Raw genomic sequence first — 15,145 nt, forward strand, 5'->3', positions numbered from 1 at the left:
CTTAGTTGGTATTTTCAACCTCAGGAAGGTGATCCCATTGGATGTGGTTACACAGTCAGGAAGAAATACAAAATACTGTATTAGATGGCCTATGTTAAGGGCACATTTTGATCCCTCTCCTCATGTGGGGTGAATGGAGTGGATCCTGAAGAGGATCACAGTTACAGCTGCCAAATCACATCACTGTCTCAACCAAGTTCTAGACAAGCTTCTTGTAACTGTCACCTTCATGCCAGTTCATGACTAGGAGCTTCCAGACCTCACAACCCTGCTCTTGTTGCCACTAGCTGGTCACCAAAGGGCTTGAGGAAAGTGCTGGAAAAACTGTTTTCATGGAAGATGCCTGTACATAAATTCTTTTATCATGGAAAAGCTGCTGCACATCAGCTTCCACATGGCTCTTGACAAAATGGGACCTTGATCCAATGGCAAGGAGACCAGGACAACTGGGGATCTTGTTCTGCTGCAGCCTTCATCCATCTTTGTAGTCATTGAGATTCTAACAACTTCTTCTGCCTGCTCTGCTGTTGAGGACTTGTAGACCCATGGCTAGGGGCCAGGCAGGTTTATTATAGTGGCAACATGTACTCATTGTTAAAGGATACATGTGGCTTTTCTGGAGGGAAAGCATTGCCATCTGCTGTCTTCACCACATCCTGGTGGTGCTGCCACTGCTTGGTCTGTGATTGCTTATTTGTCAGAGTTACTCCTGCTTATTTGACAGCTAACCTTCCTTGAAGGTCATTCCACCGTCTGCCATCTTTGGACACGCTGGGCACAGCTCTGCCCCACAGCTGTGGTAATCCAGATCCATGGTGAGACACTGAGTACTTTGGAAGCCCACAGAAGGCTCACATTGATGAAGACATCCAACATGATTTCAAATGTGCAACTGCAGGCTTTGGATGCCTGAAGAAATGGATACTTGAAGATTGCAACATCAGATCCAAAACCAAGCTCATGGTTTATTAAGATTTCATGATCCCCACTTTGCTGTATGGAGCTGAGACATGGATAATACACAGGAGACAGCTAAAATTATTGGAGAAGTATCATCAACACTGCCTGTGGAAGATCCTCCAAATCCAGTGGGGAGACAGATGAACTAATGTTAGTGTCCTCCTGCAATTTGCAAACACCATGAGTATTGAGGTGATGATTTTCTGACATCAACTTCATTGGACTGGCCATGTTATCTGGATGTCTGACTTCAGAATCCCAAAGCAAGTTTTATTCTCCCAGCTCAGCCAACGTGTACACTCAAGAGGAGGGCAAAGAAAGTGCTTCAGGAATGTCCTTATGGCCAACTTAAAAAATCAACATCAATGTCACCTCATGGGAGATTATTGTCCAGGACTACTCCAAATGGAGGAAGAGTCTGTTGCAGGCATCTTAGTACTTTTAAACTTCACGATGACTACAGGAGATGGAAAAGGGGGAACGGCAGAAACAGCATGCCATGGACCAAATCAAGAATCCAGTGCCATGCACCCTACATAGAAACACATGTCCAAGCTGCAGCGGAGTCTGTTGATCTGTGATAGGCCTCATTAGCCATCTTTGGACACAGGGATAAGACAATCATAGAAGACAATCATCCTTGACTGTGAAGAATTACCAAAGAAGACTTGCATATATGTCTGCCCAACTTCCCTGCTGGTGTAAACACACAGAACTTCATGGAAGCTAATGGTATTGAACTAGATGGTGAAATGAAAGTATGGCTTGTAGTTTGAATTGATGGGTCCTATCCTGCTTCTACTGAAGTCAGTAGAAGTTTTGCCATTTGGAGAAAGTGGCAGGGAAGCGGGAGGAGTGAGTTTGGGCTTGAAGGTTAGTTATTTGTGCCTATTAACATTCCCAAATATCTGGCCTTTAATGAGCTGATATTTGAACATGTTTGTTGAACATAGGCCAAGATCCACCTCCCCTTTAGGCAGGTAAGTAGAACTTACATGAATAAAATTAGCCACAAAAGTGACATTCAGGCCACTAGATCCTACTTTTCTCTGTGCATCTTGCCTTGTTTTTCTGAGCATGTTCAGAGGATATCAATGCTGCCCATTCTATTTCACCTTGGGAAGGTGCATAAACTTTGTGAAATACTAGTTGGTCCAATAGGGCAAAGCTATTCCATTGTTTTTCAGTTTTAAACAGTGAGTGCTAGACAGAGAAACACCATTGGAACAGAACTCAGGAACTCCATCCAGGGCAGTGCCCATCTTACAAAGCTTGTTTGCCTCCTGGCCCCATATATCTTCCCCTCTTGGCTCCCCAAAAGACCAGCTTCAACGGGAGGGGAGAAGGATAAACTTACCTCAGATTGGTAGTTAGGATACTTTTCTGGGAAGTGAGAGACATAGACTCACACCTCCTCCACATAGCAGGAGATGGTCCTGCAGGTTAGTTAGAGAGAGACAAAGGGTCTGCAGATGTTGTCTACTGCTCCATAAAATAAACTGTGTTGTTCTTCTCATTCAATGTATATGTGTGTTTACTGAACACACTAATCACTGTGCTAATCACTAGGCTGTTGGCCTAGAAACCTTCCCCTTTTCCATTCTGAGGGACATACACAGTTATGCACCTTCCTGGAGGAAGTAGGAGCTAAGATCCATGCGAGTGCTTTGAAAGGCCACTTAGCTAATATGAGATACATAGGTCCTGCTAACTAAGGGATGGGCAAAATATGGCCTGCGGGCTGGATCTGGCCCACGAGGCCATTCTATCTGGCCTGTGGGGCCCCTAAAGAATTTAGAACATTAGTATTTATCTGCCTTTGCTTCCTGTCAAAAATGACAGGAACCAGGGGCAGTAGGACCCAGGGGAAGCCCTGGCAGGCTCCTGCAACAGTGGGGCCCGCCTGGCTCCTGACCCTGATCCCTGGCCAGAAGCCCCAGCAGAGGCTTCTAGCCTGGGAATATGTGGCTGCCCCAGCGGGGGAACCTCAGATAAGGTGGGGGGAGGGGAAGGGCACAGGAGGACTCCAGGGAAAAGCGGCCTGGGGAAAATGAACACAGGGAAAAGCAGCCCTTCCCCTCCTGTGTGGCTGGTGCTCCGCGTGAAGCTGTCCTGAGCAGGCACAGGCGGGCTGCAAGTGGCTGCAGTGTAGGGCGCTGGCCACGGGGCAGGCAAGGGGCTGCTTTTCCCTGTGCTCAGCACCAGCTTGTAACCCACCTTCACTGCCAGCCTGGGCCCCGTGCCAGCTCTGGGCTCACCTCTTGGGGCTGCGCTGTGGCAGGAGCAGCTGCTCGGCATGGAGGAAAGCAACCCCCGCACTTGCCGCACTGGGCAGTGTTTGCCACTGCTGCCTCTGTGCTGCCTAGCATGTGAGCTCCGAGTGGGCAGTGGCAGCAAACACTACCTGGCAGGGCAAGTGAGGGGGAGAGGGGGGCACTTTCCTTTGCACCGAGCAGCTGCTCCCGCTGCAGCGCAGCCCCGATGGGTGAGACTAGAGCTGGTGCGGGGCCCAGGCTGGCAGCGGGGGCAGGTTACAAGCTGGTGCTGAGTGCGAGGGAAAACAGCCCCTCGCTCACCCCATGGCTGGTGCCCCCCACCGCAGCCATTTACAGCCCACCTGGGGCTGCCTGTGCCTGCTCATGACAGCCCCGCTTGGGCTGTGAGTGGCTACAGTGGGGGGTGCCGGCAATGCGGCAAGGGAGGGACCGCTTTTCCCTGCTGGTGAGCAGGGGGTCAGGGCTGTGTTCTGTCCCCTGCCTGTACCACGGGGCTGGAGGGCACTGGGAGCGAGTGGATGCGGGAGTCAGTGGGAGCATGGGGCCATACTGGTGTGCTGGGGCCAGCGCTGGCAGGGCCCAGAGCAGGGCGGCAGGGATACAGGGGTCCTGACTGGCAGGGGCTCTATGGAGCCAGGCCAGCTCCCCCCTCTCTATGCTGGTGCAGCCCAGCCTGATTCCATAAACCTGCTAGCCTGCGCCCTGCTTTGGGCCCCACTTGTGCTGGCCCTGGGACATTGGTCCCAAGACATTGGGACATTGGTCCCAAAATGGTGACCGGGGGGGGGCACCTGTCAAGGGCTGGGGCACCTGTCAAGGGCTGGGGCTATCCATGCGGCCCTTGACAGCTTGCCAAAATTGGGTAAGCGGTCCTCTGCCCAAAATAATTGCTCACCCCTGTGCTAACTCATCTAAAGGCAGAGCTGGATTTGGCCTGTGTGTGCAAACAAAAAGGCCTATATGTTGCATATTTAAGGAGTTGGGATTAATTATTCAACTTAAGAACAAGGAGACATTTTTAAGGATATACAATTATTGAGTAATTCTCAATACATCATGTATTTATAAATTAATTACAGAGTTTTGCATTGAAAGAAAAGCAATGCTGCTTGGAAGAAAGTTTCCTGAGACTTCCTTTATCATCCCTTGGAATGGAAATTTTTAGCTCTTGGTTTAATTTCATTTTCATTTTTTTCCTATTTTATAATTATTATAAAAAAATAAGTTATAATATAATCTTCTAATTTCAAAAAGGAACTGCACTGAGCAAGAGGTAAGATTTACTTTTGGTTTGATTTTTAGCTACCAGTACTTTGTCTTTCACTTCACTAGACTGTAGAAAGGACTGGGACTTTCCAACTATTTGCATAGTCTCAGAACAGGTTAGTTAAGCAGCGGTTACAGCTAAAAATAGAAAGCAAAAAATTGTGGCACCAAATGAATGTTATCAATATGAAGCCGACCTAAATATATGGGGTTGGGTAAAGTGACCCTGCACTAGCTCCAACCCTTGTAAGGAATGAAGGAGCTGCCTGCTGCCAAAGTTGAATTCATATTGTGAAATTAAAAGGATTATAAAACTCATTGTGTATTGGAGAGACTGTGCAGCAGGCACTAATATCTCTTCATTAAGTATCTCCCCTCTCATCTTTCAAAAGCAACTGTTTCTAATAACAAATAGGGAAAGGCAATATTATCTCTGCAACTGTTTTTCCTTTTTTACTGTGCTTCACTGGAGAGCTTCTGCTTGGAACCTTTCCTTGTTTTGCTGTACCTTGGCTATCTGTTCCAGATCTGAAGAAATTTTTTAAACATCACCTCTGAATTTGGCTCAGTGAGTGAAAGGGAGATTAAACTGGGGTAGCTGAGAATTCAGAAGGGAGGGAACACAGCAAAGCACAAAGGGAGGTCAACAGAAAGTATCAGGGCGTGGAAGGAAGGGTTAAGCTGCCCACTGGTTTAACTTAGACCTTACTCTGGATTTTCACTATTTAAGTTACAGCTCATTTAATTCTCTTTCATATAACTCAGTTTAATTTATGCATCACTTCTGAATTTGGCAGTTAGTGATTCAAGCCATTTGTCAGCTTTTCACAGTCTCCTCTACTACATGCATCCAGGGAGAAATGTCATACACACCAGGACAAGAATATTCACTTTATTTGACATTCAGCTTCCACATACACTATTGATTGTTTTTCACCTTGTGTAAAGAACAGACTGTCTAGCTCACAGTCTGTTCATTTTTATACAGATCTATGTAAAGGTTTTTACAAGATTTTTAAAAGCAGGTTTTTAAGATTATATTTAGGCATCTGAAATTAGTGCTCTGACTTTCAACCGCCCTCAATGGCTACCACTGAAATCAATTAGAGGATTAGATCTTGGATGGGTGTGTTAAATTTTTCTAGACTAGATAATTTAGCTGATAGTTCAATGCCTAATGTCCAGCCATTAGATAAAACATTGGTACAAGTTCTCTTTGACCTTAAGTAGCCATTACTTACAGTGTTTTCTATGATATGTATTTTTGTCATATTTATCATCATTTGCATAAAAAAGATATTAAGGAATTAATTGTGTACATCTTTATGTGAATAGCTCTTTTTACTTGAATGAAGTCTCATCTACTTATTGAACTATGATGGACAGGTGTGCTGGAACCTTCGTAACACTTACTGTTAGCAGGTTAATTAAATCCATATTTGGTTCTAGATGATGGGAAGCAGTCTGCAGGGAAATCAGTTCACTCAAGGTCATGGAAAGCTGCTGCATTTTCACTATGTTTACTTTGTTCTCATCTATCCAGTCTGGAAAGATGACATGGACAGCGATCAAGTCTTTCAAGTGTACTCCTAAAATGGGGATTTTGAAGCCAACACAGTCAGCAAAAGCTTTGCGATAGTTGCAGTAGTTTCCATTGGAGGAGACCAGTTCTGTCATTTCATTCCAGTCCTATAAACAGCCATAAGATCCAAGACTCAGTAAGAGCATTCATAACAGTTCTTTGACCTATTCTAAATGACATCAAGATGCTGAATTTGTCCATTTCCTTCCCATCACAGATAATCAAAAACAAGATATTCACACTCTAACTGTTTTTATCAAGAGCAACCTAACTCTTTACTTAGGCTTTAATGGGATTCAAGTGTTCTAAAGCCTAATATAGCTTTACTGAAATACTGGTTATACATGAGATACTGGATTTTTCAGTAAGATATTTATTTATACTGTGGATCCCACTGTACCTTTGTAACCTCAGAAGATAGATGAGAGTGCGTTTCTTTGAGACGAGAAATAGAACTGTGGCTTAGACCTCCTACAACTGCCATCAGGGTGTTGAAGTTCTGGAGATGTAGCAACTTCTGCATGGGAATCAAACATATGAACATTAAGCTTAGGCAAATGTATTGCATGACACTGGATGACTGCTGTACCTGTGTTAAAGTGGATGAGTTAGTCACTGCTGAAATACAGTAGGAAGTGTATAGACATGTAGATTGGGACACATGACATGAATACGTTTCACATGACATGAATATGTAATATTTAATATCTCCATTTTCTTGTAGAGCAGGGGCACACCAAAATGGGCAAACAGATGCACCCAGAACACAAGAAAAGCAACAGAAGACCAACAGCAACGAGAAGGCTTATTACATATTGAAGTGTACTCTCTACAGCAGCTCATGTGGCAGCCAGAATATTGTCCATCTGTATGGTATTCATTTACTACTCCAAGCCCTGAGTGCTTTTTCCTCCCTTAGCCATGTCTACTGCTGTAGCCACTCTACTACTGCACAGCACAGAAGGTGGAGAGTAGGAAGACAAGTGGAGAGTGGTTAGAAGCCTGATCATTAAATTGCATCTGCAGGTGCTTTTAATAACAAAGTAACAAGCAAGGTGCAAATGCCCAAGTCATGCTGTTCTAGCACAAATTAGCCCACATGCTTAAACTGGCTTAAATAGAGATTTTAATGCAGAAATCAATAGGATTTGGGAAACAGCTTGTGCCATTTGCATCATGTAGATGGCTGTCCATGTTACTCAGGCATCATAAGGGACTTAACACTGCCTTACATTAAAATGCTGATCTAGAAATAACTACGGCTGAAAAAAATATTCATCAAAGAAACAGCTTGAAATCACAGTGGCAGAGTGGTTGTGGTATCTTGGAAAGTTCCAGCCGTGACCACAAGCCTGGCTCTGGGCTCATGCCAAAGGAAGCTCCAAGTTGACTCAGCTGTACATGAGTGCTTGGTGATTTTGGCTGGGGAGTCAAAGAGGAGTGGATGTGATGTTAGCCATACCCCTCCCTGGGAAACTGTTGTCTCTCAACCACCTAGTCCAATAATGCTTTAGATGTGGATGGACCTTCCTCAATAGTTTTCTGCAGCGATGGTATGTATAATTTTCTTCTATCAGACAAAGCATGGTTCAAAGATTTATCTTACCTGTGCAATGTTGATAAACTTTGTAATTACTTCTGCCCGTTGCTGGGGTGTTGGTTTGCTGAGAACCATAAGCTGGACCCACTTAGAGATACCATTAAATAATGCAATAGATCTCTCCAGGGTAGGGTTGTTTTCCAAGCAGCCATGGATCACATAGCTTTGATAATCTATAAACTATCCAAGGAAAGAAATGTACAGGTAAGCATTGCATAGCACTCTTACAATCAACATGATACTTGTGCTACTTTTCCTTTAAAACAAGAGATTGCTATTTCTATTAGGTTTCCCTACTGCACCTGGGCTACCTCTTTAAATTATATGAAGATACTTTTATGAGCAGTTTATAAAATGTTACTGTTAATGTATATATATGTCAGAAAATACAGCAACTCAATAGGTCTTGAACTTTACCATCATAAAATCAGCTTCTGCTACAGATTATCCAATACTTATCCCCTCCAGCCATTTTTTGTCATTGTTCATCCGCTTGACACTGAAAAAATAAATGTTCTTTTCTTCTTCTACAAGTTATGAGGAGGTGAATATGACAGTTTAATTCTTTTGGAGTGAATTACCCTCCAATATTCTGACAGATTGCATTGCTGACCTCACAAGTGAAATCGTAGTTCCATTGAAATCGATGGTTTTTGCCACAGAATTCACGGGAGTCAGACTTCTATCCTAAACACAACACCAATTTCTTTGTCCGCATTTTGATTTTTATCTTATTTTTTTCCAAGAAGACCTTTATGAAACATATTGTCATTGAAGGGATTTCAACCAGATTTATAGTTTCTGATTTCTAGGCTTTTCAAGTGTATTGATACTGCTTTACACGGCAGAGCTACTGTGACTGTGTTTGACTTACTTAAACATTTGAAATATTTGTTTTTAACTGGCCCTCTAACAGATTAAGTCCAGATCTCCAGCAGATTATGTCCTACTCTAACCTAAATACACTGTTTTTAAAAATATGAGCCCAAATTGCCTTTTCCTTGGTCTACTGAACAAAAATTGCTTGTTTAGAGACCACCTGACAGCAGGTACAGTAGGTATCTTTCCAGGAGCTGAAAATTTACAACATCTCACTGCTTATAATTTTCCAAATCTTTTTTCAACAATCCTCAATCCCCTTTTCTTTCCATTTCCCACCTTTATTATGTGAAACCCACTAGGTCTTGAGCTTAGCTTTCAACCTACATCCACAGAAGTATGGTCTTCTCTTAACTCCCTGACTTGTCCCCTGCTAGTTGATTGTCTGCTACCCCTATCAATAGCCACTTTTACCTTTATTTAAAACCTAACATGCCTCTATTTGCTCCGCTTATCAACTTATACCTCACAGTAGGGGAAACATAAGCTTAGCTGACTCCAGCCCATGTACCAGAAACCCTAACTGGTTCAGGAGAATTATCTGAGTTAGTAGACTCAAACAGATAAATTAACTATTATTATAAATATCAAATTGCAATCTTCCAGTTTAAGCCACCAGTACGTAAGGTCTCAATTTTCTCTCTGGGATTCCCAAGAAGCTTCAAAATATACTTTAAACAATTTATTTAATGTCCATCTCTTTTCTTGGGCACTTTTGCATGCTACAAATCATTTCCATCCCTCGTTAGGCCTAGTGTTGTACAGATAACCCACATTTATTCTCCCACATTGTATAGAATTACTTCCCATTATTTAGAGTCCAGAATGGCAGAAACTTTACTTTGATCTTAAGGAAAACCCTATTCATGCTTGTCTCTCTTTTTTTCATCTCCTCATTGACTTCCTTATTCTCTCTCTTGAAGAATCAAGGATTAAAAAAAATCTGGACTTCTATTCTTTTTGGTTTCCCAAGTTTCTTCACAACAGTGTCTTTCTGCTAAGAAGAATTAAGTCTAGCAGCCTTCCTGCTAGGATAGTTTCTACTTGCCATGGAAAGAACCAAGGTCAAGAGAGCATTTACTGCGAATATTTGTTAAGAAGAAGCCAGTTCTTCAGTTAGTGTTTATAACACAGTTAAAACTAGGTTCCCCTTTTTGAGAGTCTTGCATCAGTACCACAATTCTAATATTCCTCTGATTTCCGTTGTCATTGTCATTGAGTTTTTCCTTTTGTTCCAGATGTTTGAATTAGTGATGAGAGAAAGAAGATCAGGTCTGAATTTACCCTGGTTACCATCCAATGCCATTCTAGTCCAATATCAACTCAAGGAAATCTTTTGCATCTGACTTAACAGTAGGTATCAGTTTATTTCAGCATGGGACATACTGACTGCCCTCTTGTTTAGTTCCTTGGGAACTCAACACAAGACATTTTACTGTATTTCTGCAATTCAGTAAAATGCTGGATATGCAAGATCTGCAGGGTGAGCAAATAGAGACCAAGATGAGCTGCCCTCCCAGGGTGAAGCGTATACACTTCCATGACTATTGTAAGCATTTGGGAGTCACGGTTTTGCTTCATACTGGGGTCAGTTTTAGGATGCGCTAACTCAAGAATGTTCCTTTAAGAACACAGTACCCCTAATGTGTCCAGGAAACATGACAGGCCCTAAACATCAAATACCAAAATAGGAGGAAAATAATGGCACTTGTTTTATGTCCTAAGGGTATAGCTGCACAGCACAATGAAGTCATGGAGCACAAGTGTTACCTTAAAGCAAATAAAGTCTCAGTTTAAGTGCAAGGCCCTATTAAGAGTATCATTGTGAATGAAAAAAAGAGCTGTAGGTTTCTTACAGAGATGCGTCTAAAAGACTTGTGCTCTAGGAAAGTCAGGTGTTCGGCTAGTTCAATGGGCTCCAGATGGTCAAACAGCAGGCAGGCTTTTCCTTTCTTAGAAGTTTTTTTCCTTTGTGTGACTCTTCTCATCCAGTCATAGGAGGGACTGCAACAGAAAAGAAGGCTCATCATATCCTGTCCACACACCTCTTAGTGGGAACCATTATCTGCTATAGCCATGTGTAGGGTGACCACAGGGGTGCACGTGCACCCCCTGACAGGCAGCGCTCCAGGGAGTGGGGGCACCAGGACAAGTGCCGCTGGCACTTCTGGGATAAGATTGTATTGCTTACCATCTGAAGTGCTCTACAGTATTGGATTAATAATGGGAACATGGACAATATACTCTTCTGTGCTATATTGTATCATATAATTAATGGGGATCTAACAGCTACGTTACAAAGAACTAGAAAAGTATTAGAGTGATATTGTAGCTGTGATGATCCCCAAAAAAGTGCAGGAGGCAATACTTTTTGTATGCAATCTCTTTTATTAGACCAATAGTAGAGTTGGGAGAGATATAGAAATGCTTTCAGGCAAAAGATAATCTACTTCAAGTGTGTGTCTAAATGTCTCCCAACTATGCAGTTGGTTCAATAAAAGAGATCACCCACAAAAATCCATTACAAAGAAGATTTAGGTCTGACCAAAACTGACTTGAATAATAGTCCATGAGGATTTAATTTATTTGGCTTTTAATGGCTGAGGCTAGGGACAGACATGCACATAAACCCTTTAAGTGATCAGAAACTGGTTTAAACCTGTAACAGAACAGATGTTCAGTACACATAAACCAATTTGAAAATGGCTGAAACGGGTTTGAGATAAACCCGGTTGAATGTAGTATCAGACTTAACTGATTTGAGTCAAACTGGCTTATGCAATGTCTGTCCCAAATCCCTTGCTGGTTTAAGATAAACCAGCCCACCCCAGCATCCTGACATGCTCTCTGTGCTGTATGGGGCTCTCTGCTCCGCAGCAGAGATGACCCCTCCCCTCTGCTCCCTGGCTGCAGCTCTGGCAAAGACTGCAAGTACAGCAGGGTCTGCCTGGATGCTCCCTGCCCTACTGCCCCCTCCCTCCTCCCACCCATCTCCCACAGCACAGGCCCCAGCCCAATGGACCCTAGGCATGTGGTATGCTAGCTAAAGCTGAGAGGTGTCTGTGTGTATCTCCAATTTCACTGGGACAGGTGAACAGAACAGTGACCCCTTAGGGCATTTTGGACCTAATCAACAGGTTAGCTGGTAAGCTGTTTAAGAAGAGTTTTAACTAATGGAGAGAGGCTATTGTTTTTGCTGATGAGGTGATAAACACTGTTATCAGCTCCCTGCTGGCTTGCTTGCCTTTCAGTTTGCTGCAGACAGTATAAAGAAGCAGGGAGGGAGATTGAAAAACTCTGTATCATCAATAGATGCATACACTGCACACCCCGCGATGCATCAGAGTGCTAGCAGGAGACTGGGGTCAGGCAACACTCCTGCCCCTTGAGCAGCCAGTGGTAAAAGCCTGGGATGGTGCAGGCAGACATCCCTAATCAGAGGTCCTGCTGGGGCCTGGCCACAGCCCCCCTCAGCTAAGTGCTGTGCAAGGGAAAGTAGGGCTGCTTTAGTGCTCCCCCAACTTCTAGCCTGAGCCACTGCAGGCATGTGCCTGAATTTCCTCAGTCCAGAGTGGATGTCTGTCCAGTTACAAACCAGTTCAGTCTAGCCAGGTTAGACTAACCTGCAAAGATTGAATCAATTCAGGCTCGGGCTTTTTGAATGTCTGTTCCTAGTCTGAAAGACCACAGGCTAAGAAAAAATAGAACAGTAAATGAAAAGGCATCTTTTATTTATATGCAACAGCTAGAAAAGGACTATGTTGTACTGACAAAGGAGGGACCCTCATAGTTACTCAGCGCAGAATGATATGGCACATATATTCTTCTGTGTTTTTTTGTAGAATGGGGTGTCAGTGTGGATGAATGAGGCTTGCTGGGCTGGTCTATCAGCCAGATTGGGACCAACCTTCTGTGCCATGTACAGCATCTGCTGTTCCAGGTCTAGCCTGTACATCACATGCAGCACATGCCAGTCCCATTCCAGGGCCTGCACTAGATATGGTGCTTGGGGTGGACCTGGCACTGCTTGCAGCACAGGAAATTGGTCTGGGCTGGTGTGCAGAGCAACCCCAGGCCTAGCATATGCTGCATGCAGCACATGGGTTGGATACACTACACATTCTGCATATGGTATAGGGAGGCAGCTCAGGGTGTGTGTTGTAAGCAGCACACTGCTGGCTCAGCCATGTGTGTTGGTTCTGGCATGCCCTGATCTGGACAGATTCAATCCAGACTGGCCCCAGAATCAGTCAGCTGGTCCAAGGCAGGAGTCCCATTTGGCCCAGGGGGGTTGTGGGAAAATCCTCCCCCTCCATATATGCCACAATCCTCCCCAGCCACCCCCCTGCACATGGCCTCTCACCAACCCCATACCCACCCACACACACACCCACATGATCCCCTACCCCACATCTACACCCCTACATCTATCCCCCCACACACACCCACACCACACATACCCACAGCCCCCCACCAACCTATACTCACCCACCCATTCTTCCCACACCCCCCCACAATATACAAGAGTAAGACTTCATTTTAAGCTCTTATACAATCACCTTTATGTACACTACACAAGTGTTTCCCAACCTTTTCCATCCCACAGGACACTTACATAAATTTTAAAAAATTGTGGCACACCACTCCCTCCCCCTGTCCCCAACAGGTAAGATGGCCATTGCTGCCACCACCCGCTGCCCTCTGCTGCCGCCATTCCGCGGAGCAGGTGGAGGGGTGGTGCGTGGCACTGGCTGGAGCTACTCCTTGCTGGGAGCCATGCCCCCCAAGAGCATTACAGATAGACAGACTAGGCCCTTTATATATACAAAATGTTTCATTTATTTGTGTGACTTTTCAAAAATTCTGCAGCACACCTGTTCATGTCTGACGGCACACCAGTGTGCCACGGCACACCAGTTGGGAAACGTTGCACTACACAAACACATGTAAATCGGGACAAAAATATTTTTTTGAAATCAGATTAATGCATCTTGTAGTAGATGTTTGATTTTTAGAATATAATTTGGTATTTTTCTGGTTCTGAGGTGGCAAACCTCCTTGTTGAATGGAGTATTTTCAGGGGGAAGGGGAGGGATTTCTGGTGGCAAAGGTCAGGGGTTAGGGCGTAGGACTTCCAGTCCCAAGATGGTGACCAGGGGGAGGAGCACCTGTCAAGGGGCGGGGCTACCCTTGCTGCCCTAACAGCTTGCCAAAACTTGGTAAGTGGCTGTCTGCCTGAAATAACTGCCAGCCCCTGGGGTGGGTACTTCCATTCCTAACATTGCAAATATTGTGCAGCACCCTTAAAAGAATCTTATGACACCCTTGGGTGTATAATACCCTGACTGAGAATTACTGTCTTAGGCTAAAATATTTATAGTAGTAAGCACAAGCCACACTATCTGGAGTTTAATTTCCAACATTCCTAGGTTTTGGATCTAGGACTTTGATTCAGTCACCCATACTAAAAAAAAATAGTTATGTGGAGATCAACATAACATAACATAACATAACATAACATAACATAACATAACATAACATAAACACAAATAGGACTTCTGAAGCTAACTCCACAACAGCACAGTATGCACATATGCCATGTGCCCTAAGAATCCATTTAAAACTAATCATATTTCAAATAAGAAATCTGCAACAAACTGACATAAAAGTATGGTGGGAGGGTTAAAACAAAATGCTTTGGTTAAGTTAAACTTTTGTTAGTAATAATTCTTCTAGCTCTAAGCACACTGAGAAATGTACCTTTAGCTACAGAATTCAAAATATTATTTAAAATATTAACTTTAAGACCCAACACTCATGCCATTTCATTGTAATCTTTCCTGCAAAAATGTCTCACAATCTTCCCTGACATAAAAGGTTCTTTCCATTCTGTTTTTCTTTACATTAGAAAACACCAGTAAGTGTCTTCTATAGTCTAAAAGAAACCTGATAAGCAGATGGACTAACAAAATAGCTAATATGACTTCTTTGCTGACATTAGAAATTCAAAGGTATAAGATTCCAACTTGAGGCCCTATCATTTATATTTCTAATAAAAGTATGGCTAAAACTGAGCACTCCAGATATTATACAGTTAGGAAAATACTATAAAGATGCATCAAACACTGTGAAATAATCATATTCAGAGTAGGAACTGAATTGTCAGAGATTTTTGGAAGGTAGACAAGGAATCTGAAAAATCTTAAGGTTCCCTGTTAAATGTGATACTTGCAACATACATAATAAACATACTTTGTTTAACCATGCCCTGTGGGATGATTGGTGCAATGTTCACTCTTTCCCTGTGAAGAGATCAATGCTTTCTAGCAATAGTAAAGCAGTGTTTTTTTCTTACCAGCATTGACTTTGGAACACACATGGCCAGGGGCATAATTTATTCCTTTCAGATTTATATAAAAATGCAGTAAGGAGAGGATTCTTCTTCCTTGAGAATCATACAGGTCTATCTTTATAATCATAAATGTGATTTCAAATTTTGGACTGAATACCACTTTTTTGGAAATTGCTTGCTGGTGTTCCCCACTAACTCATTTTGGGTGCCTATACGCATACTCTGATCCA

At 43.4% G+C, this 15,145-nt stretch overlaps 1 protein-coding gene across 5 annotated transcripts in view; it reads right to left on the minus strand.

The window, feature by feature from the left end:
* RASGRP3 (RAS guanyl releasing protein 3) overlaps positions 1-15,145 on the minus strand; it is a 109,577-nt gene that overhangs the window by 38,973 nt on the left and 55,459 nt on the right. For 4 of the 5 annotated variants that reach the window (XM_019549701.1, XM_019549703.1, XM_019549700.1 and 1 more), the window contains exons 6-9: positions 10,420-10,567; positions 7,691-7,864; positions 6,485-6,601; positions 5,916-6,191 (exon numbers count right to left, since the gene is read on the minus strand). In XM_019549701.1, the coding sequence (XP_019405246.1) occupies positions 5,916-6,191; positions 6,485-6,601; positions 7,691-7,864; positions 10,420-10,567 (715 nt within the window). The remainder of the gene's footprint in view (positions 1-5,915; positions 6,192-6,484; positions 6,602-7,690; positions 7,865-10,419; positions 10,568-15,145) is intronic. The other variant, XM_019549704.1, reaches the window with a different exon arrangement.

Source organism: Crocodylus porosus, unplaced genomic scaffold (assembly GCF_001723895.1).
Source record: "Crocodylus porosus isolate Cpor-Errol unplaced genomic scaffold, CroPor_comp1, whole genome shotgun sequence".
Lineage (NCBI taxonomy): Eukaryota > Metazoa > Chordata > Crocodylia > Crocodylidae > Crocodylus > Crocodylus porosus.